A 22264-nucleotide genomic window follows, 5' to 3' on the forward strand; every position below is an offset into this window, starting at 1 on the left:
AATTATTCTATTCTATTATGTTTTGTTTTAATATAGATCTTTTGTTCTTTCCTGTTTAATAACCATAGACCAAAAGCGTGGGACAGGCACGTGGGATCCCTTAGGAAAAGGAGGAGTTAGTGGTTGCTGAGGAAGCGCAGAATGGATGGGCCTTTGGCTCTTATCTGCTGTCATGTTTCTAAATAGTAGTTCCTTTCCTGAAAATGTACTTTTCTAATTTTAAATTGTAAAGCGTTTTGATTGTTGCTGAAAGGTGGTACATCAGGTTTTAACAAATATAATTTGCAGTTACACGCGTAACTGCACTTAAGTCACGATTCTATAAGCTTAGTGTGCAAATTCTTTAGCGTGTAACTGCAAAGGGGTGTGGACATTAAAGGGGCATGGACAGGTTACAGGCATACCCAGAACTTATATGCCCGTTAATGCGGGCAACTAAACATTCAGGTGCAGATATTTAGACAAGCCATCATCATGGTATAAGCAACCATACCTAAATGTTGGCACATAAATGCTGACTTGTGTGCAATTGGCAGTACATAATCACACTTAGTGCGCAGCATCCCAGCATATAACTTTGAACAACTTGTAGAAAATTACTCCCTATATATGGATACTCCTATACACGTATCTCCACTATATTCATGATGCGCATGAGTGAGCGTTCTTAGGGGCGGTCTCACTGGCACATCACTGGTTTTGAGTACCTACCCACCTTGAAGAGCTGAACACAAGACCCCTGAAGACGCTAGTTTATAGCGAAACATGATCATGTCGGGTCCTGGTTCTTTGGTGTATCGACTACCTATTACATAATAATTTTATGTGGAAGATTTATACATAACAACTAACAGTTGACTGTATCTATAATTTGGAGTTTTGGAGTCCTTACCCTCACGAGTTGAAGATAGCTGTTTATTTACAATCAAGACTCTATCTATCAAAGGAGATTTGGCTTGAGTTTGCATTACTCCTATTGAAAATCTACAACAGTGGAAATTTTTCCACAGTCGGTCTGATGTTCTGGAATGTGAAAAGGACTCAAGTGTTATGTGTTATCAATCTGCAGTGTTGAGTAGTTTTGTAACTACGCTTCAATGTAATACCTTTATGCACTGCTTTACTTTCAGATATAAGTCCTGTTATGCTTGTATTAGGATGAAAATTGTGAAAAGTATGTGTGAATGTTAGAGAATGTTAGTGGCTTGAGTGTGATAGACTTATAGGACTATGAGTTAACAAGAGAAGAATAAGAGGATCAAATTTATATGTATTTAGAATAAAGAGAGTTTTGCATTTCTAACGGTTGTTATTTTGTCAATGAACACTATATTCATAGGAGGCAATTCTATGAATTGGTGCCTCCATTTAGGCATGCTGATGCCAAGCACTGAGTGCCAATTCTACAACGGCATCTGTGCACTAAGATACCGTTTTGGAATACTAACAGAAGTCGGCATGGGTGTACCAAAGTATAGGTTTGACCATTTACGCTATGTCAATGGAAGAGTAAATGGGTATGCCTACATCTGCCAAGGGGCATGTATACCTGATAGCATTCTTTAAGTTATGCTTGTCAATTGAAGACACCCCCATGGCCTGCCCATGCTGCACCCATGCATATGCCCCCCTGCAGTTACACAGTATAGCCCTTAAACAACTAATTTTTGTGCCTAGTGCACATTCACACCTAACTGCCAATTATTGGCATCTATGAGGTGCAGTGCGTACATCTAGGCACCATTTTATATAATTATGTCCATAGTGCAATACATAGAGGGGAAAAGGGCGAACCCACAAATACGTACTGACAGCGAAGATACATACCTGTAGCAGGTATTCTCCGAGGACAGCAGGCTGATTGTTCTCACGACTGGGTCGGCGTCCACGGCGGCCCCACAACAGAACATCTTCCCGCCCGTCGCGCAAGAGACTGGCTCAGTTATATCCAAAAGCAAGAATTAAAGAACAACAGCTCCAAAGGGGAGGTGGGCGGGTTTGTGAGAACAATCAGCCTGCTGTCCTCGGAGAATACCTGCTACAGGTATGTACCTTCACTTTCTCCGAGGGCAAGCAGGCTGCTTGTTCTCCCATGTGGGGTATCCCTAGCAACCAGGCTCACTCAAAACAACAAAGAAAGGTCAATTGGGCCTCGCAACGGCAAGGACATAAGAAGGATTGACCTACGAACTAGAACATCTGAGAGTGCAGCCTGGAACAGAATAAAAATGGGCCTAGGGGGTGGAGTTGGATTCTAAACCCCGAACAGATTCTGCAGCACCGACTGCCCAAACCGACCGTCGCGTTGGGTATCCTGCTGAAGGCAGTAGTGAGATGTGAATGTGTGGATTGATGACCACGTTGCAGCCTTACAAATCTCTTCTAAGCTGACTTCACGTGGGCCAATGACGCAGCCATGGCTCTAACACTATGAGTCGTGACATGACCCTCTAGAGTCAGACCAGCTTGGGCATAAGTGAAGGAAATGCAATCTGATAGCCAATTGGAAATGGTGCGTTTCCTGACAGCCACTTCCCTTCTGTTGGGATCAAAAGAAACAAACATTTGGGTGAACTGTCTGAAGGGACTTGTCCGCTCCACGTGAAAGGCCAATGCTCTCTTGCAGTCCAAGGTGTTCAACTGACGATCAGCAGGGCGGGTATGAGGACGGGGAAAAAATGTTGGTAAGACAATTGACTGGTTCAGATGGAACTCCGACTGCACCTTCAGCAAGAACTTAGGGTGTGTACGGAGGACTATTCTGTTGTGATGAAACCTGAGATAAGGAGCATGCACTACCAAGGCTTAAGCTCACTGACTCTACGAGCTGAAGTAACAGCCACCAAGAAAATGACCTTCCAGGTCAAGTACTTCAGATGGCAGGAATTCAGTGGCTCAAAAGGAGACTTCATCAGCTGGGTGAGAACAACGTTGGTTTGACAGGGGGCTTTGACAAAAGGCTGTCCAGAGATAGGCTTAAACACGTCGATGATAAGCACTAATTGCACTGAGGTGAACTCTTACGGAGTTGGTCTTGAGACCAGACTCTGACAAATGTAGAAGGTATTCAAGCAGGGTCTGTATAGGACAAGAGCAAGGACCTAGGGCCTTGCTATCACACCAGATGGCAAACTTCCTCTATTTGAAAAAGTAACACCTCTTTATGGAATCTTTCCTAGAAGCAAGCAAAACCCAGGAAACACCCTCAGAAAGACCCAAGGAAGCGAATTCTACACTCTCAACATCCAGGCCATGAGAGCCGGAGACTGGAGGTTGGGATGCAGAAGCGCCCCCTCGTTCTGAGATATGAGGGTTGGAAAACAGTCCAATCGCCACGGTTCTTCGGAGGACAGAAGAAGAGGGAACCAAATCTGATGCGGCCAGAAAGCAGCAATCAGAATCATGGTTCCACAGTCCTGCTTGAGTTTCAGCAAAGTCTTCCCCACCAGAGGTATGGGAGAATATGCGTACAATGAAGGAGAAAGGCATCCGACGCTAGTCTGTCGTGGGCCTGAAGTCTGGAACAAAATTGAGGGACTTTGTGATTGACCTGAATAGCAAAAATATCCACCGAGGGGGTGCCCCACTCTCGGAAGATCTTGTGTACGATGCTCGCATTGAGCGACCACTCGTGAGGTTGCATAATCCTGCTCAATCTGTCGGCCAGACTGTTGTTTACGCCAGCCAGATACGTGGCTTGGAGATACATTCCGAAACGGCGAGCCCAAAGCCACATCTGGATGGCTTCTCCACACAGGGGGCGAGATCCGGTGCCCCCTGCTTGTTGATGTAGTACATGGCAACCTGATTGTCTGTCTGAATTTGGATAATTTGGTTGGACAGCTGATCTCTGAAAGCCTTTAGAGCTTTCCAGACTGCTCGCAACTCCAGGAGATTGATCTGAAGACCCTTTTCCTGGAGGGACCAAAGTCCTTGAGTGTGAAAGCCCATCGATATGAGCTCCCCACCCCAGGAGGGATGCATCCGTTGTCAGCACTTTTTGTGGCTGAGGAATGTAAAAGGGACATCCCAGGTCATATTGGATCGAATTGTCCACCACTGAAGGGAATTTTGAAAATCGGCAGACACCTGGATTGCATCCTCTAGATCCCCTGCAACTTGATACCTCTGGGAAGCTAGGGTCCATTGAGCAGATCTCATGTGAAGACGGGCCATGGGTGTCACATGGACTGTGGAGGCCATATGGTCTAGAAGTCGCAACATCTGCTGAGCTATGATCTGCTGAGACGCCCTGGCTCTGGAAACTAGCGACAGAAGACTGTCTGCTCTCGCTTCTGAAAGATAGGCACGAGCCATCTGTGAGTCCAGCAGAGCTCCTATAAATTCCAGTTTCTGAACAGGGAAAAGATGGGACTTGGGATAATTTATTACAAACCCTAGTAGCTCCAGCAGTTGAATAGTTATCTGCATGGACTGCAGAGCTCCTGCCTCCGAGGTGTTCTTCACCAGCCAATCGTCAAGATAAGGGAACACATGCACTCCCAGTCTGCGTTGTGACACTGCAACTACTGGAAGAAAACAACAAAAACGGAAGATGTCCAGAAAGACCAAACTAAAATCACAGATGTAAAAAAGCCCAATTCGTTTATTAAGACCCTACACGGTCCGTGTTTTGGCCAAAGAGGCCTTCTTCAGAGGTCTAAAACAAAACAAGAATACAACATATATAATAAAAACATATATCATACATGGTACAGAGGATAATATGCAAAAGTGAAATTAAGATAAAAATTATAACTACTGCCAGGCATTTTGTAAAGACCCTGGGCGCAGACACTAGACCAAAGGGGGCAGCACACAATACTGGAAGTGCTGCGCTCCCAGACGGAATAGAAGATACCTCCTGTGAGCTGGAAGTATCGGGATGTGTGTATAAGCATTCTTTAAGTCCAGAGAGCATAGCCAATCATTTTCCTGAATCATGGGAAGAAGGGTGCCCAGGGAAACCATCCTGAACTTTTCTCGGTCTAGGAATTTGTTCAGGGCCCTTAGGTCTAGGATGGGACGCATCCCCCCTGTTTTCTTTTGCACAAGGAAGTACCTGGAATAGAATCCCAGCCCTTCTTGTCCTGGTGGAATGGGCTCGACCGCATTGGTACTGAGAAGGGCGGAGAGTTTCTCTGCAAGTACCTGCCTGTGCTGGAAGCTGAAGGACTGAGTTCTCGGTGGGCAATTTGGAGGTTTGGATATCAAATTGAGAGAGTATCCTAACCGGACTATTTGAAGAACCCACCGGTCGGAGGTTATGAGAGGCCACCTTTGGTGAAAAAATTTGAACCTCCCTCTGACTGGCAAGCCGTCCGGCATGGACACTTTTACAGCAGCTATGCTCAACTGGAGCCAGTCAAAAGCCCATCCCTTGCTTTTTCTGGGGAGCTGCAGGGGCCTGCCTTGGCGCACGCTGCTGACGAGAACGAGCGCGCTGGGGATGAGCCTGAGAAGGCTGTTGAGGAGCAAGATTGTACCTACGATTGTTATAAGTATAGGGAGTATTCTTCCTTCCCCGGAAAAAACGTCTACCTGATGAGGTAGTAGCAGAAGGCGCCCGGTAGGAGAGATTGTCCTTAGCAGTTTCCTGCTGAGTGATCTGATCAACCACTTGTTCGACTTCCTCACAAAAAATATTATTCCCCCGGCAAGGAACATCCGCAATCCGCTGCTGGACTCGATTGTCCAGGTCAGAGGCACGCAGCCATGAGAGTCTGCGCATCACTATACCTTGGGCAGTGGTTCTGGATGCAACATCAAAAGAATTGTAAGCACCCCTGGACAGGAATTTACGACACACCTTCTGTTGCCTGACCATTAGGACAGTTATTGGTAGAATACCTGTGTACTTCTGTAATTGTAATTCATGTTAGCAGTTAGTACCTAATAGCAACACATGTAGCTGTCAGTAGTCACTAGTGGACATGTGGTTTAGGAAGATGGTGTAAGGGTTTCATTCACCAGCTAAGAGGTGCAGGAAACAAAAAGGTTAAGAAACTCTGGCTTAGAAGATTACAATTCCAAAAGGGTAGAGTTATATATCACCAAAACTGAAGAGTTATCACCAGGAGACAGCAGGAATGTGGGAAAGTGGGAATCCCTAGGTAAAAGTCAAGGCCTTGCCTATGTGATTCCAAATGTTCAGAACTTCATAGAAGCCAAAAACACTAACAGGCTCATTTTCAAGAAAGATAAACGTCCAAAAAGTGACATAAGTCAGCATTTGTACGTTTATCTCACAGAAACATCCAAATCAGTTATTATCGAAACCTCTTTTTGGACGTCCTTCTCTGAAGTCCATCAGGAGGACGTCCAAATCTCAAGGGGGCGTGTTCAAGGCGGGACTTGGGTGTTCCTAAGACATGGACGTCTTTCAGCAATAATGGAACAAAACAAAGACGTCCGACTAAAACTTAGACGTTCTGAGCTAGACCTGGTTTTATACCAAACAGCTGTAGTAGGAATTGAATCCACTTCCCCAGGATCAAAGTCTGCTGCACTAACCAGTAGGCTACTCCTCTACTTCACACAAGAGGTGCCCCAAATGACCAGATGACCACTGGAAGGACTCGGGGATCACCTCCCCTTACTCTCCCAGTGGTCACTATCCCCCTCCCACTCCAAAAAATATGATTAAAAATATTACTTGCCAGGCTCAGATATTATACTCAGGTCAATTAGAATAGCATGCAGGTCCCTGGAGTAGTCTAGCAGTGGTGCAGTGCACTGCAGACAGGTGGACCCAGGCTTCTACCGCCCCCTACTTGTTACACTTGTGGAGGATACTGTGAGCCCTCCAAAACCCACCGTACCCACATATTGGTGCTCCCTTCACCTGTAAGGACTATGGTAGTGGTGTACAGTTGAGGCTAGTGGGTTTTAGGGGGCTCAGCAGACAAGATAAGGGAGCAATGGTGAGATGTGTACCTGGAAGCATTTTATAAAGTCCATTGCAGTGTCCCCAAGGATGCCCTATTGCTTTCCTGGGATGTCACTTTTACGCTATTCTACCTGATCTACCTGATGCCAAGCTTTCTATTTTTTTTTTTTATAACATCTGAGCCTTGTGTCTATTGTTTATCATTAGATTTGGGCTTTGAATTCAGATCTATAGATGAAAAGGAGGTCTCATTATATATATCTAAATACAGGAGTGCTATTTTTCCATACTACATAGCAAGAGTGTACATTCCCTAATTACCTGTCCCAATGCAACTGAAGCTTTTACCTCCTCAGTGCATGTAAATGGTTTCATCCCTGTGTGGATTCTCTGATGCCATGTGAGGCTCTCTTTCCAACCAAAGCTTTTACCACACTCAGGACATGTAAATGGTTTCATTACTGGGTGTATTCTCTGGTGCACTGTGAGGTTTACCTTCTGACCAAAGCTTTTACCAGACTCTATACATGCAAATGGTTTCTTTCTCGTGTGGACTTTCTGATGCACTTTGAGATTTACATTACAACCAAAGCTTTTACCAAACTTAGAACATGTGAATGGTTTCACTTTATTGTGGATTTTCTTGTGTATTTTGTACGTTTTGCATTTAGACGTTTTTTTGTTTGAAAATGCACCAAACAATAAAACATCCAAATCACAAAACATTTTCCAAACAGCATTTTCAAAAGGAAAAGATATATATATATATATATATATATATATATATATATATATATATTTAATAGAAAATGACCTTTCCTGTTCTGATTTTGGACGTTTTACAAAAAAATGTCCCAATTCAGACTTAGATGTCATATCCAAAAAGGCCCCCCTGTGCATCTGACTTGCCCAAAGTCACAAGGAGCAGCAGTGGGAATTGAACCCATGTTGCCAGGATCAAAGCCCGCTGCACTAACCATTAAGCCACTCCTCCTCTGTTTTGGACATCTTGCATTTGGATGTCTTTTGTTCGAAAATGGACCAAAAAAAAAACAAGGACATCCAAATCACAGGATGTCCATAGTATTTTCGAACACAAAGGATAGATGTCCATCTTTTTTTTTAAATGACCTTCTTTTCTGTTCAGAATTTGGACATCTTTGTAAAACGTCCAAAATTCTGATTTAGACGTTTCTTTCGAAAATGCCCCTCTAAGGATACTGTTAGAGTAGAAGAAAAAGCCAACCGAAGAACAGAAAACATTTCTGTCAAATGTGAATCATGTGGGAAAAGTGACACCTGTCAGCACAAATACAGACTGAGGGTACTCTATGGAAGATGATTTATGTCTACACCAAGAGACATCACCTTTGTGTGACTGCTTGCACCAACTGTCCTTTTGATAATTGTTCATGATTAAAAATTGTGAAAATCAATTTGTGTTTAAATGTAGATTTAAATGTTCATTGGAGACTGCTGACTGTAGGACTCCTGCGTAAATAGAGCAAACAATGAACTGGGTAGGACCAGAAAATAGGAGCCCCCTGACAGTCTGCACAAAAAAGTCTGAGCTGGGGATAGAAACAGAATTCTGTGGTTAATATGATACTCTGGGGAGACAGCTGGTGTACCTGTTTGGGATCCATATTCTGAGCTGTTCCTTGAGGCACAGTGCTAGTCTTAGCCACTGGTGATACATGGCCGCTAGCTGCGATGGAAGCACATGGATAGGGGAAAACAGGAGCCTGCTGGCCTACTACTGTCTCTCCCTGAGCGTGGAATAGCCGATCCCGCAGCTGGCAAATCAAGAGCTGAAAGAAAGTTTAAATGCTGTAATAAATCCAACAGTCAAAGCAAAAACACAAAAGTTATTTACATTGCCTTTCAAGATATGCCAAAACAAGTTTTAAAGTTTAATCTGACGCTACAGGTATAAAGTAGCTGAGGAAAAGTCAGAAATGCTGTGGACCCAGAACAGTGGTTGCATATTGTGCGACAATCTAGGTACTGTACTATGCCATACTATGTACTGTTATCTGAATATTTTTACTGATGTAATTCTCTGTTATCTTTGTTCATCTTATTCTTGCTGTACACCACCTTGGGTTAATTTTTTCAAAAAGGCAGTAAATAAATCCTAACAAATAAGTAAATAAAATACTTGAAAGCACAAAATATATGTAAAAAAAAATGAATATAAAGTTGATATATTTATACTGGACTAACTTCATACTTTTCTTGACTAGCTTTTGGGATCCAACATTCCCTTTATCTGATCAGAACAGATTTAGGCAGACTTGGTGGGCCTTAGAAAGGGCCAGCCTATCCACAGGGTAACACTAGGTGGTAGCTTAAGGCAGTAGCTTCTTGGGGGGGGGGGGGGGGGGGTGGCGGCAGAAAACAGTGGCTGCACTCAATGCAAAACAATAGATCCCGACAGCCACACTAACTGAGAAAGCTATCAATAAATACTTTTTACCTGTAGCAAGGGTGGGCAATTTTATATAAACATATATTGTCATGAAACACCTAGCCACCCGCCTGGGGTTACCCCGCAGCCACTTAGAGGGTCTATCCCCAGCACAGCTCAGGACCTGCTGCTCGTGCTCTACACCAGCACCCCTCCTCCCACTGACTGGGTCACAACATCCTCTGGGCATGTGTGGTGTATATATGGTGTAGAGCACGAGCAGCAGGTCACCTGAAGTAATGCATATATATATATGCATTACTTCAGGTGTCATCCACATGAAAAAGTAATGGCCCCCTTAGTTTCTCAACCAACTGACCAAATCTGATTGCTAATTAGAATCAGCTGATTGAAAACAGCCAGGTTTAATGCAACAAGCCCTGTTGAATCCAAACCTCACTATATATTGAGCTTTACCCTGAGACTGAAGTAATCAACACAAAATCTCTACAAGAACACTATGCCATGATCAAGGGAAATTCCAGAAGAGATGAGAGAAAAAAAGTTGTTCAAGTATCACTCTAGAAAGGGTTACAAAGCCATTTCTAAAGCCCTAGGTTTCCATCAAACCACAATGAGAAATATTCTCTCCAAATGAAAACTTGGAACAGTGGTAATCTTCCTTGGAGTGGCCAACCTGCCCTCTAAGGGTGCAAATGACTCATCCAGAGAGTCACAAAACATCCCAGAACAACATCCAAAGAACTAGTCTCTAGTCTCAGCTAAGTAAGGTCTTCATGACTCCACAGTAAGAAAGGCTGGGAAAAAGGGGATTCATGGAAAATTAGCAAGGCAGAAACTGCTGTTATCCAAGAGTTACATGAATGCTCATCTCACATTTTCAAAAAAATCACACCTAGATGGTCCCCAAGCCTTTTGGGATAATGCTCTCTGGATAGACGAGTCAAAGTGGAACTCTCTGAACACAGACCCCATTATGTGTGGCATAAAGTATTCCACAGTAAGAACATTATACCAAAAGTCAAATATGGTAGTGATAGTGTGACTGTTTAAGGATGCTTTGCTACCTTAGGACCTGGAAAATTTGTCGTTATTAAATGAAGAATTATTTCTGCACTGTACTAGGAAATTTTAAGGGACAATGTCCAGTCATCTGTCTGTGAGCTGAAGCGTTAATTGGGTTATGGAATGATCCAAAACACAAAAGCAAGTTCACATTTGAATGGCTGAGGAGAAACAAAATTAAAGTTCAGGACTAGTCTAGTCAAAGTCCTGACTTGAATGCTACAGATATACTATGGCAGGACCTGAACCGAGCAGTTCATGCAAAGAAAACCTATGAATATGTCTGAACTGAAGTACTTCGCTAAAGAGTGGGCTAAGATTTTTCAACAGGGTGGTGAGAAACTGAAATATCAAATTATAGGAAATGTTTGGTTGCAATTATTGTTGCTAAAGCTGGTGCAGCCAGCAATTAAGTTTAGGATCCACTTACTTTTTCATATTGGTGATATGGGTACTAGGTACCTTTGTTTCTTTAATATATGAAGAAGTAATTTAAAAACTTGTGTTTAAGCAAGTTCCCTTTGTCTAAAGATTAATTAGGTTTTACCTGATAATTTCTTTCTATTAATCCTTCCCACTATTCTAGAACTTGTGGGATAGTTGTATTCAAACAGCAGGTGGAGAAAGAGAACAGAAAACTGTGCTGAGACATCTCTCTTGGCATCCAGTCCAGCTCCTCAGTATTTATGTAGACAAGCAGTAAGTACAAACTCAGAATAAACACAAGTTTAAACAACTTGTTAACCTAACACTAACCAAGCGAACACACATGTGCTCTTTCATCTCTGGATAACTTGTAGAGAACAAGAGATATGCAGGAAGCACCATGCAAGGTGACAAGTCATTATTTGACCCATTACTTTGCATTATCCAAACATCTCAGAAACCTAAGGTGGGCCTCTGGAATAGTGGGAAGGACTAACTAAAACAAAATTATTAGGTAAGACCTAATTTATCCTTTATCCTTCCATTATGTAGCTTCCCAGTATTCCAGAACCTATGGGATATCCAAAAGCAATCCCTAGATTGGGTGGGATCCTGGCATCACTGCCCTAAGAACCGAAGCTCCAAAACTAGCATACGAGTGTGCTGCAACGTCCACCCTGTAGTGTTTGGCAAAGGTATGCAGCATAAAATCACGTCGTCACCTTGCAAATATCCGCTGGAGACAGTAAGGTAGTCTCTGCCCAGGAAGTCGCTGTTCACTTCATAGAATGAGCTCGTAAGACCTGAGCAGCCTGCTTCCCCACAAGCAAATAAGCTGAAGCGATAGTCTCCTTTAGCCATTTAGCAATTGTGGGCTTGAAAGCCATAAGGCCAAGCCTCTGTTTACCAAAAAGCACAGTCTGATCGATTTGCAAAACTCATTTGTGACATCCAGATATTTAATGCGGACTTTACGAACATCAAGAAACTTCAAGGAAGAATGCCGAGCCTCAAAAAAGGACGGAAGCTCCAGAGACTTGTTGAGATGAAATGCCAATACCACATTCAGAAGGATGGAACCATGCGCAAGGAGACCCCCTGCCTCCGAAAAGTGAAGAAAGGAATACCAAGAGAGAGCCTGAAGCACCAAAACCCTACATACTGACGCAACAGCCACCAAGAACACTGCCTTTAATGTAAGACCTTTCAAGGAGGCCTTCCCGAGTGTCTCAAAAGGAGGCATCTGAAGAGCCTGAAGGACTGAATTAAAAGTTCCACTCTGGACACGATGTACAAAAAGAAGGCTGCTCTCCCCGCAAGAATTGAACGATATCCAGGGCCGGTCCTAGGGTCTCTGGTGCCCCCCTGCAGACTGTTGACGCCCCCTCCCCCCCCCCCCCCCTGTCCAGCATCTTCTTTCTCTCTTTTCCCTCCCTCCCCCCCCCTGTCTAGCATCTTCTCTCTTCTCCCTCCCTCTCCTCTGAGTTCCAAGCCCCCTCCCTCCTCCCACCCTCCTCCGTTCCAGGCCCCCCTCTCTCTCCTCTGAGTTCCAGGCCCCCTCCCTCCTCCCACCCTCCTCCGTTCCAGGCCCCCCTCCCTCTCCTCTGAGTTCCAGGCCCCCCTCCCTCCCTCTCCTCCAAGTTCCAAGCCCTCCTCCTGTAGGGCTATTTCCTTGTGAGCCTCACTCTGCTGATCTCTGCCTGTGTATACAACTATGTCAAGATGGAGTCTGTGAACTAAGACCCTGCACTTCAGTGACCAAGCAGATTCAACTTTCTGTTTGTACCAGAGCTCTGCTTGTGGTAAATAACTGGCAGGTCTGGAAAAACAAACTCAAGGATATGCAGTAGGCTACCTGACCCTTGCACCTCCCTGATGAGCTACAGGGGGTAAGGCCATGGTGCCAGCGAGTCTGATGAGAGACAGGAATGCATACCACAATGTAACAACTGGAAGATCAAAAAAAAAGGTTTACTTGCTCAGGGAAGGAGCTGGACAAGATCCGGATTGGTTGCTGTCTGGTCACCTGGGAATCAGGGGCCGGAGAGCGGGAGACCAGAAAGGGAGAGAAGTGCAGAGAGACAGGGAGAAGAAGAAAGAAAAGAAGAAAGGGAGAATTTGTCTGGTTCTACTGGAAGAAGGGTAGCTGAAAAGAAGACCAGCGAGACCTGAAGTGGTCCACAACCTTGTGAACTGACCATCTGAAGAAAGTACCTGTTGGTTCAGCTCTACCGGCCAGAGAGACTGTAATCCTGCATGCTGCAGAACCTGTGTTGTTTCCTGAGACGGGGACTCGCTGTGGAAAACAGCTGGAGTCTAAAGGGGAAAACCTGTGTCCACTTCATCTGAGAGACCACCTAGAGTCGGCTCGGTGAGGATTGCAGAGATTTATTTCCTATAGTCGGGATTAGCTAGTGGGTTCTTACCTAAGCAAAGGCGGGTTAGTCAGAACTTTGTGATCAGGAAGATGTGCTGCTAACTGTATTACTTCATGACCTAGTCAGTATTACTAATCGGGATTGTGTAATAATCTAGTAACCAGTGAAATCAGTGTTTTAGTTAGACAATACATTCTACAGTTGCTTATCAGCATAAGGGAGCTACAATTGTACAGCTGAGCTGTAGTGTAGGGTGTATTATACTATGTGCTTACCTATATAATAAATTAATATATTTCACAGCAGTGACTTTACTTTTATTCCAGTTCTCTCTAACAGAAGAAAAGTTCTGGTGTAGGCCCAGAACAGCCAGGTTCCTTCATAATATATATAACCCCTGGACAGACCTAGGAAGTTGGTTTAGCCAGACTCCTGTAAACGGAACCTGGGAATTACTCATTGGGTAGCTTTGCCCAGAAGAGTTATTCATCCTATAAAGGCTTACACTCCCTCTCCCTCCCCCGTTCCAGACCCCCGTCGTTCCCTCCGAGTTCCAGGCCCGGTGGCCCACCCTCCCTCCGACTCGAGTTCCAGCCCGACCTCTTTTCCCACTCCCACAACAGTGCTTCGCCTGCCCCTCGCCTTCCTGCATGCTGCCTTCCCTTCTCTTCGCTCTCAGCTCTGCCTCTGGTCCCGCCCTTGTGGAAACAAGAAATGAGGGCGGGACCAGAGGCAGAGCTGAGAGCGAAGAAAAGGGAAGGCAGCCCGCTGAAGCGCCGACTCGCTGAGCTTGCTCGTCTTTCACTGCTGCCGCCGGGACCCCGGTAAGATGACTTTTAAATTCTGGGCGGCATGCAGGAAGGCGAGGGGCAGGCGGACTCTGTTGAGGGAGAAGGGAGAAGAAGTCGGGCAGCGGGCTGGCTCCTGGCTGGGAGCTTCCGGCTTCCAGTTCCGGCATGGAAAAATTGCATGATGCGGCACCCTTGAAGGCAGGCACCCCCCTGCGGTGCTTATCCCGCTTACCGGGTTGGGCTGGCCCTGGATATCCAGGTGAGCTGCAGGAGACCACTTCAGTAGTTGGCAGCTGAAACAGGCCAAAGCTGCAACCTGAATTTTTAGAGAACCTGACACCAATCTTTTCTGAAGGCCTGCCTGGAGAAACACTAGGATGTGCTCGATCTGATCAGAGAAAGAAGAAAGTCCGTGCTCAGAACATCAGCCCTCAAACGTCCTCCATGCTCTCGTATACTCCATGGATGTATGTCGTTTTCAAGCCTGAAGCAAGGTAACAAAGACTGTATAACGTTTTCACTTAACCGAGCCCTTAATTCCCAAGTCATAAGACTAAAAGGGCACGGATCCTCCACGAGTACAGAACCTTGTTTCAGTAGGCCATGTACCACAGCTTCAGGACTGTGTACCATGGCTTCTGTGGCCAATCAGAGGCTATGAGAATTATTCAACACCAATACAATGTGATCCTTTTCAACACGTGGCCTACCATGGGTCAAGGAAGGAAAACATACAGTAGATGTGTTTCTGGCCAGGGCTGCAGTAGGGCACTGATCTCCACTAAGCCCGGCTGAAGAGATTCCTGTAACAGCCACATATGAGCCCTTGCCCGTGGCACCACTTACATCGCTGCAGTCATTGACCCCAGAACCTGCACGTAGTCCCGGACCCTGAGCCTGCCTTGACTGAGAAGATGAAATCTGTTGAACCAGCTTTGACCTCCTGTGCTCCATGAGGAAGATCCTCTCTCAAACTTTCGAATAACACCCAGATACTCTAAGGTCTGTGATAGAGTTAGTCTGCTCTTCTAGAAATTGATCCATCAACTGCAGAAGATGGACAACTTTGTGCAGTGTCATCACGCTGTCCGAATAGGATGACAAATTAATGAGCCAGGTTGTCGAAATATGGGTGAAATCTAATTCCCTGGTGCAAAGGCCACCACCACCATAACCTTGGTGAACATTCTTGGAGCAGTGGTGAGACCAAACAGCAAAGCCCTGAACTGGAAGTGATGACCCAGCACCGCAAAACATAGAAACCTCTGATGCAGCGGTCATATAAGAATATCAAAGTATGCCTCCTTCAGATTGAGGACAGTGAGAAATTCTCTCACTTGAACTGAGGCTATGACTGCTCTTAGAATCTCCATGCGAAAGCAGGACACTCAGAAGCACAGATTTAGACCTTTGAAATCTAAAACCAGATGAAAGGTGTCTTCCTTCTTTGGAACAATGAAGTAGACAGGGTATCTGCCTTGTCCCTGTTCAGTCTGGGGAACTAGAACAATGGCCCAGAGCACCAGCAGTGAGGCTACGGTGGCTTGAACCTCAAGTGCTTTGGTTCCCTTTCGACAAAGAGACTGCAAGAAGAGAGGAGTGATCGGGCAAGAGAACTCCATCTTGTAGCCTTCTAAAGAATATCCAGAACCCACTGGACCGATGTGATCTTGGCCCATTCCTCACAGAACTCCTGAAGACGTCCTACCACTGGAGGAAGAGAAGAGTGGACCAGCCTTGCATCATTGGGAAGCTCTTGAGGCACTGGGTGCACTAGATGACTGAAAGGAGGACTTCCTGTCCACACAAAAGGAAGACTGGCATACCTGAAAGCGGGACTTCTGATCATATTACTGACAACCAGGCTGGTACCATCTGCTGTCTCAAAATCAAGATAGACCGCCCCCTGAAGACAGACAACCAGAGGCTTTCAGCTTATCCTCCAGCAACCGTTGTGGTTTAGTTTCCCTCAGTTCTTTCACCAACTTACTGAGATCTTCTCCCAACAGCCACTTTATCTGAAAAGACAGTTTAACTAGACGTGACTCATGCTGCACCTACTGCCCAATTCCACAGCCATGACAGTCAGATATACTGTGGACCGTAACCCATAACGTCATACACAGCATCTGCCAAGCAGGTCAACCCTGCTTCCAACTGGGCATTACGGCATCCGTCTTGTGTTGCTGACTGCTGAAGCCACTTCAGGCATGCTCTTGCCACAAACGAGTTACATATCACTTGAAGGCCCAAAGGCTTGTTTCAACGAGCCTTCTAGCTTCCTATCCTGTAGGTCTTTTAGGGCAATGCACATTCCCCATGGCAAAGTGGTCTTAGTCTCTGCCATAACCAGGGTGCCCACCCTGGGAAGCTGCAATTATCTGAGACTGTAAAATGGCGGTTGTGCTCCACATGTGATCAGCCAGAGGTTGCGCCTGACTGCCAGTCAGCACTGACAAAATGGCACTCATTCTCGTGCTTTCCTTCATCAAACTGCACACCGGCAATGACGGATAGCCCAAAGACCCTTGCATATTCAGATGCTGCACCAAATCCGAATTGCCGCCACCATTTCCTCCACATACTACTACTTATCATTTCTATAGCGCTACTGGACGTACGCAGCGCTTTACACTTGAACATGGAGATACAGTCCCTGCTCGACATCCTACAGAATTCCCGGCTTGCATGCACTGCAAAGCCCCGACACTGTCTGGTGGGTCCCACAGCGGACCATCAATTAACTGCCTCCACAGAAGTCGAAATTCACCCCTGTCACCAGCACAGCACAAGTCCCAAGCAGTGAGTCAGGATCCCTCCCTTGCACCAAGTAGAACCTGCAGTCCCAAGTAAACTTTAGTCAGACTTACCACTGCCAGCTGCTCCCCCCAAGCTCACAGTCTTCACAAGTCTTACCACAGATGGAAAAGGCTCAGGACTGATACTCTGTCCCACGCTCTCCAGTAAACCTAACTCTTTCTTTCTTTCATTTATTTATACTTAACACCTCATTATTCCAAACTGGATTGGGTTGAACATAGCTTACAAACAATAAACAGCACTGATCAACATTAAAAGGTTAACAGTGAGCACAAATTATTAAACCATGCCAAAAGACAGATTACTACTATCAGAGAAGCTTTGAAGACAGATATCATTAACAGCTGACTCATATTTTGTCATTATTAAAACCAGTACTCATGAAGAATGTTTTCAGCATTCAGCAGAAGAACATAAGGAGGCGTATTTTCAAAGCACTTAGAATTACAAAGACTAAGTGCTTTGAAAATGAGCACTGTGGAGGGGCATAATCGAACGGGGACGACCATCTCTAAGGGCGTCCATCTCTAAGGACATTCCGGCGAAGGGGCGGGGAAACCTGTATTATCGAAACAAGATGGACATCCATCTTTCGTTTCGATAAAACGGTCAGGGATGCCCAAATCAACATTTAGGTCAACCTCAGAGATGGTCAGCCTAAATGTTGAGATGGTCGACCTTACAGATGGTTGTCCCCGGTTTTCGGCCATAATGGAAACCGAGGACGCCCATCTCAAAAACGACCAAATCCAAGCCCTTTGGTCGTGGGAGCAGCCAGCATTCGTAGTGCAATGGTCCTCCTCACATGCCAGGGCATCATCCGGGCACCCTAGGGGGCACTGCAGTGGACTTCACACATTGCTCCCAGGTGCATAACTCCCTTACCTTGGGTGCTGAGCCCCCAACCCCCTGCACCTAAAACCAACTCCCCACAACTGTACACCACTACCATAGTCCTTAGGGATGAAGGGGGGCTCCTACATGTGGGTACAGTGGGTTTCGGGTGGGTTTTGGAGGGCTCACATTTACCAACACAAGTGTAACAGGTGGGGGGGCCTGGGTCTGCCTGCCTGAAGTGCACTGCACCCACTAAAAACTGCTCCAGGGACCTGCATACTGCTGTGATGGAGATGGGTATGACATTTGAGTCTGGCATAGAGGCTGGAAAAAATGTTTTTTAATTTTTTTAGCGTGGGAGGGGATTGGTGACCACTGGGGGAGTAAGAGGAGGTCATCCCCGATTCCCTCCGGTGGTCATCTGGTCAGTTTGGGCACCTTTTCGAAGCTTGGTCGTGGAAAAAAAAGGGACCAAGTAAAGTTGACCAAATGCTCTTGAGGGACGCCCTTCTTTTTTCTATTATCGGCTGAGGATGCCCATCTCTTAACCACACCCCCGTCCCGCCTTCAGTATACTGCCGACACGCCCCCGTGAACTTTGTTTGTCCCCGTGATGTAAAGCAGTTGAGAACGCAAAAAAAAAAAAATCGGCTTTCGATTATGCCGATTTGGGCAACCACGGGAGAAGGACGCCCATCTCCCGATTTGTGTCGGAAGATGGGCGTCCTTCCCTTTTGAAAATAAGCTAGATAGTCTACTAGGAATCTAAGATTAGGTAATGACTTCCATTTCTTAGTGCTTTGATAAGAAAAGCCTGCAGTGTGAATAGATTTGTAGACAACTTTCTTACAACAAGGATAGTGAAAAGATAAGTCGTCTCTAGAAGTGGTTAGAGTATTTCGTTTAGGCAGTTCAATGAGGTTTTGCATGTATGAAGGAGACATACCATACCAGATCTGGTATATAAATACAAAGTTTAAAGGTAATTCTGGCCTTTAATGGAAGCCAGTGCAATTTTAGAAGTAAAGGGGAGGCTTTCCAGTAAAGTGGTACTCTGCAGACCTGGCAGGCAGTGATATTCTGTGCTTTTTGAAGTTTTCTAATTTTTTTTTAAATTGAAATTTTCTCAAATACATAATGTCAAACAACCAGCTGCACATTTACATATTGCTTCTACATCAATCTCTCCCTGTCCCCAACTTAGACCCTCCCTCCCTTCCCTCCCTACCCTGGTGGTGAATGAGTCTGTTCCTTATATTGTTCATAAAGTGTCCATATTTTGTTGAAGACCAGCATGGACCCTCTTTGCATAGCTGTTAATTTTGACATTAAGTTTTCTAATTTAATGGTTCTTGCATCCAGTATAAACGATGTTGCAATAGTCAAGCGTGGAATGTATTAAGGATTGGGCCAATGTGCAGAATATTGAACTAGGGAAAAAAAGCCCTATTCTTTTTAGCTTCCATACTGAGCTGAAGATAGAGGAGACTATTTTTGAAATTTGGAACTCAAATGTCATATGCTGATCAATGTATACTCCCAGGATTTTCATTGCTGTATCTAATGGGTACGGTATATTGTTAATAGTGAAATTACTATAAGGTATGAGATGAAAATGATTGGTTAATATAAAGAATTTAGTTTTCTCTCTATTAAGTTTCAATTTGAAAACAGCTGCCCAGGATTCCATTGTTTAGGGCTGATTTAATGGTAAGATCTCTTGCAAGTAGTTTGCAAAAGGAATAAAAATTGTGACGTTATCAGCATACATGAAGGTGTTAAAACCATTTGCTTCAAGTATACTACCCAAAGGAGTCATTGTGACACTGAATAATATAGGTGAAAGTGGTGAACCCTGAGGAGCACCGCAATTGGGTGACCATGGCAAAGATAAGTGACCAGATTGTTTTACTTGATTGCTTCTGGACTTTAAGAAACAACTGAACCAATGCAAAACCTTACCACAGATCCTGAATAGATCTAATAAGTATAATATGTTGTAGTCGACCATGTTGAAAGCACTTGACATGTCAAACTGAAGAGTTATTTTTCTGACTATATTCAATTATTTTCTGAAATTTGCTAAGAGAGTGGTTAATATTCCTTCGTGAAAACTGCACTGGCTTCCAATCAAAGAACATGTTGCCTTCAAGATTTGTACTCTGGTTCACAAAATAATACATGGCCTAGATCCGGGCTACATGACCGAACTTATCGACTTACCAACTAGAAACACAATCAAATCAGAAAGAGTGTACCTAAACTTTCATTTCCTAAGCTGCAAGGGTCTGAAATATAAATCAACATATGCATCCAGTTTTTCCTACATGTGCACACAGCTCTGGAATACATTACCAAAAGACCTGAAAACCATGAATATTCATCTAAGCTTCCGAAAAAATCTAAAGACTCATCTTTTCAGAAAGCATACCCCACAGAACTGACAAACACTGAATAATGAAACACAACAATTAAACAAAGAAATGGACAATACTCAACCCTTTGCTGCATGATCCCACCCTTGCAATCTGCATGGGACGGACCTTGCCTAATCAAATTAATTGTACAATCTACTCTGCATTTGCTCACACCGGAGCCTGTAACCACCCCTCCGGAACTATGTAAGCCACACTGAGTCTACAAATAGGTGGGCAAATGTGGGATACAAATGTAACAAACGCAAAAAGGATTGTATTGTTGAGAATACAAATGTAACAAATAAAAAAAACATAAAATAAATAATATAGTTTCAGTACTGTAGGTCGGTCTAAATCCAGATTGAGAACTATGCAAAATAGAGTATGTATGAAGGCACTTCATAAGTTGATGTGCAATTATTCCCTCAGTCACTGACAAGCAAAGGAACTGAGGCAACTGGTCTATAATTAGAGACCTTACTACTGCTGATCTGAAGGTTTTTTGGAATAGGAATTAAAATGATTTTGTCTTCCGGAAATAGGCCGTGAGATAGCATGAAAGAAATATGTAAATGTAAACAATTAATAAATTGTTCGGGAGCTGACTTCAAAGATAGTTAGGGCAGGTGTCTAGAATGCACTGTGAAGATGCATATTTACAGAGGACGTGTTTAACTAATTCTGGAGTGGGTAGGGAGAAAGATGACCAAACTCTTCTGCTGTTATGCCCACAAGAGAACTGGTGAGAGTCCTGGCATATTTTTCTATATTGATATTACAGTCCTTCATTTTTTTCCTAATTTTAATTATTTTCTGTTCAAAGTATTTCGTTAGTTGGTCAGCAGTTGGAGTTGGTTCATTGGTAATGGTTATGTTATCTAGCAGATTGTTCACTAGAGCGTAAAGTTTTCTTGTATTTAGTGAGTGTCAGTGGCATAGCCAGACAGCCAGTTCTGGGTGGGCCTGAGCCCAAAGTGGGAGGGCACAAATTGTTTTCTGCCCCACCCTACCCCCATCTCTAAATATAAATACTTTAGCTAATGAGGATCCCCAAGCTCTATCAGCTGAAGACTTTCTCTGAAGGTGGCCAGAACTCTTTTTTTTACCAAGCCTGGCAGGCAGCAGCAAAGACCCTAAGCCACTGATGCTGGTACCTCATATATGCTTAGTTGTCGATGGCTCAAGGATGCTGTTGCCAACTGCACAGCTTGATAGAATGGAGTTCTGGCCGTCTCTGGAGGAGGTCCTTAGCTGGGGATGCTTGGGGATCCTCACCAGCTATACAGAAAGAGTCAGGACTTGTGTTAGACCTGCTTGGGCCCAGGTCAGAAAATAAAGGAGGGCCCACCCCCTCCCCCTTACCCCACCTGCCATTACTATCACACCAACAGACTCTCACCAAATACAGAACAAGGGATCACAAATTAGAAATAAAAATATTTAGGCAAAAATTGAATGGGAACCCCAAGATGTTAAACTTAGCATTACTACAACACTGGAGACTTAAAACAGAAATGCATTTCCTTTTCTACTGAACATAATACAAAGACATTTGCTATGCAGATTTCCAAAAGCTAACATATTCCATTTAAAACATTCAAAATAAAATGCTTTGTTTCTACCTTTGTTGTCTGGACATTTTATCTTGATGGTCTTTCTGCTTTCCTGTCTGTCGTCTGCTAATTCTTCTTCAAGTGGCTACAGTCCATTTGCCTTTTCTCCTCTCTCCTGTCTGTTCCCTCACTACTCCTGCTTCTGACATATTGATCATTCATTTTTAGTTCTTTTCTGCCTCTCTCTCACCCTTCTCTTCCTTTTTACTTTTCAACTACCTATCAAATTTCCATCTTCTTCTTTCACTCACTAGCTCTCCCATTACCCATCTCACTCCTTCCCCAGCCCTACACTCTCTTTCATCTTTAATCTATTCCGCATTACCATATTTCTACCCTCTGCAATCACTACCCTCTCATTCATTTCCTTGCCACCTCCTCCTGGCTTCTCCCACAGGGTTCCACCATTCCCATTCGTCTTCCTCCCTCCACCCTTCTAGCCAGCATCTGATCCATCCTTCCCCTCCCCACCCTCGTAGTCTGACATTTTCCTGTCCCTTCTCTCTTCCCTCCCACCCTCTCCCCCATGGTTCAGCATTTCCCCCTCTTTTTCCCCTCACCACCTCATGTGTACCTCTCCCTCCTTCTCATCCACTC

General features: G+C 44.5%; 1 protein-coding gene across 10 annotated transcripts in view; it reads right to left on the reverse strand.

Moving 5' to 3' along the window:
* Nucleotides 1-22264, reverse strand: part of SEC31B (SEC31 homolog B, COPII coat complex component) — a 277304-nt gene that overhangs the window by 68694 nt on the left and 186346 nt on the right. For all 10 annotated transcript variants that reach the window (XM_030203516.1, XM_030203517.1, XM_030203520.1 and 7 more), the window contains one exon: nucleotides 8521-8700. In XM_030203516.1, coding sequence (XP_030059376.1) covers nucleotides 8521-8700 — 180 coding nt within the window. The remainder of the gene's footprint in view (nucleotides 1-8520; nucleotides 8701-22264) is intronic.

Source organism: Microcaecilia unicolor, chromosome 5, assembly GCF_901765095.1.
Source record: "Microcaecilia unicolor chromosome 5, aMicUni1.1, whole genome shotgun sequence".
Classification (NCBI taxonomy): Eukaryota; Metazoa; Chordata; class Amphibia; order Gymnophiona; family Siphonopidae; genus Microcaecilia; species Microcaecilia unicolor.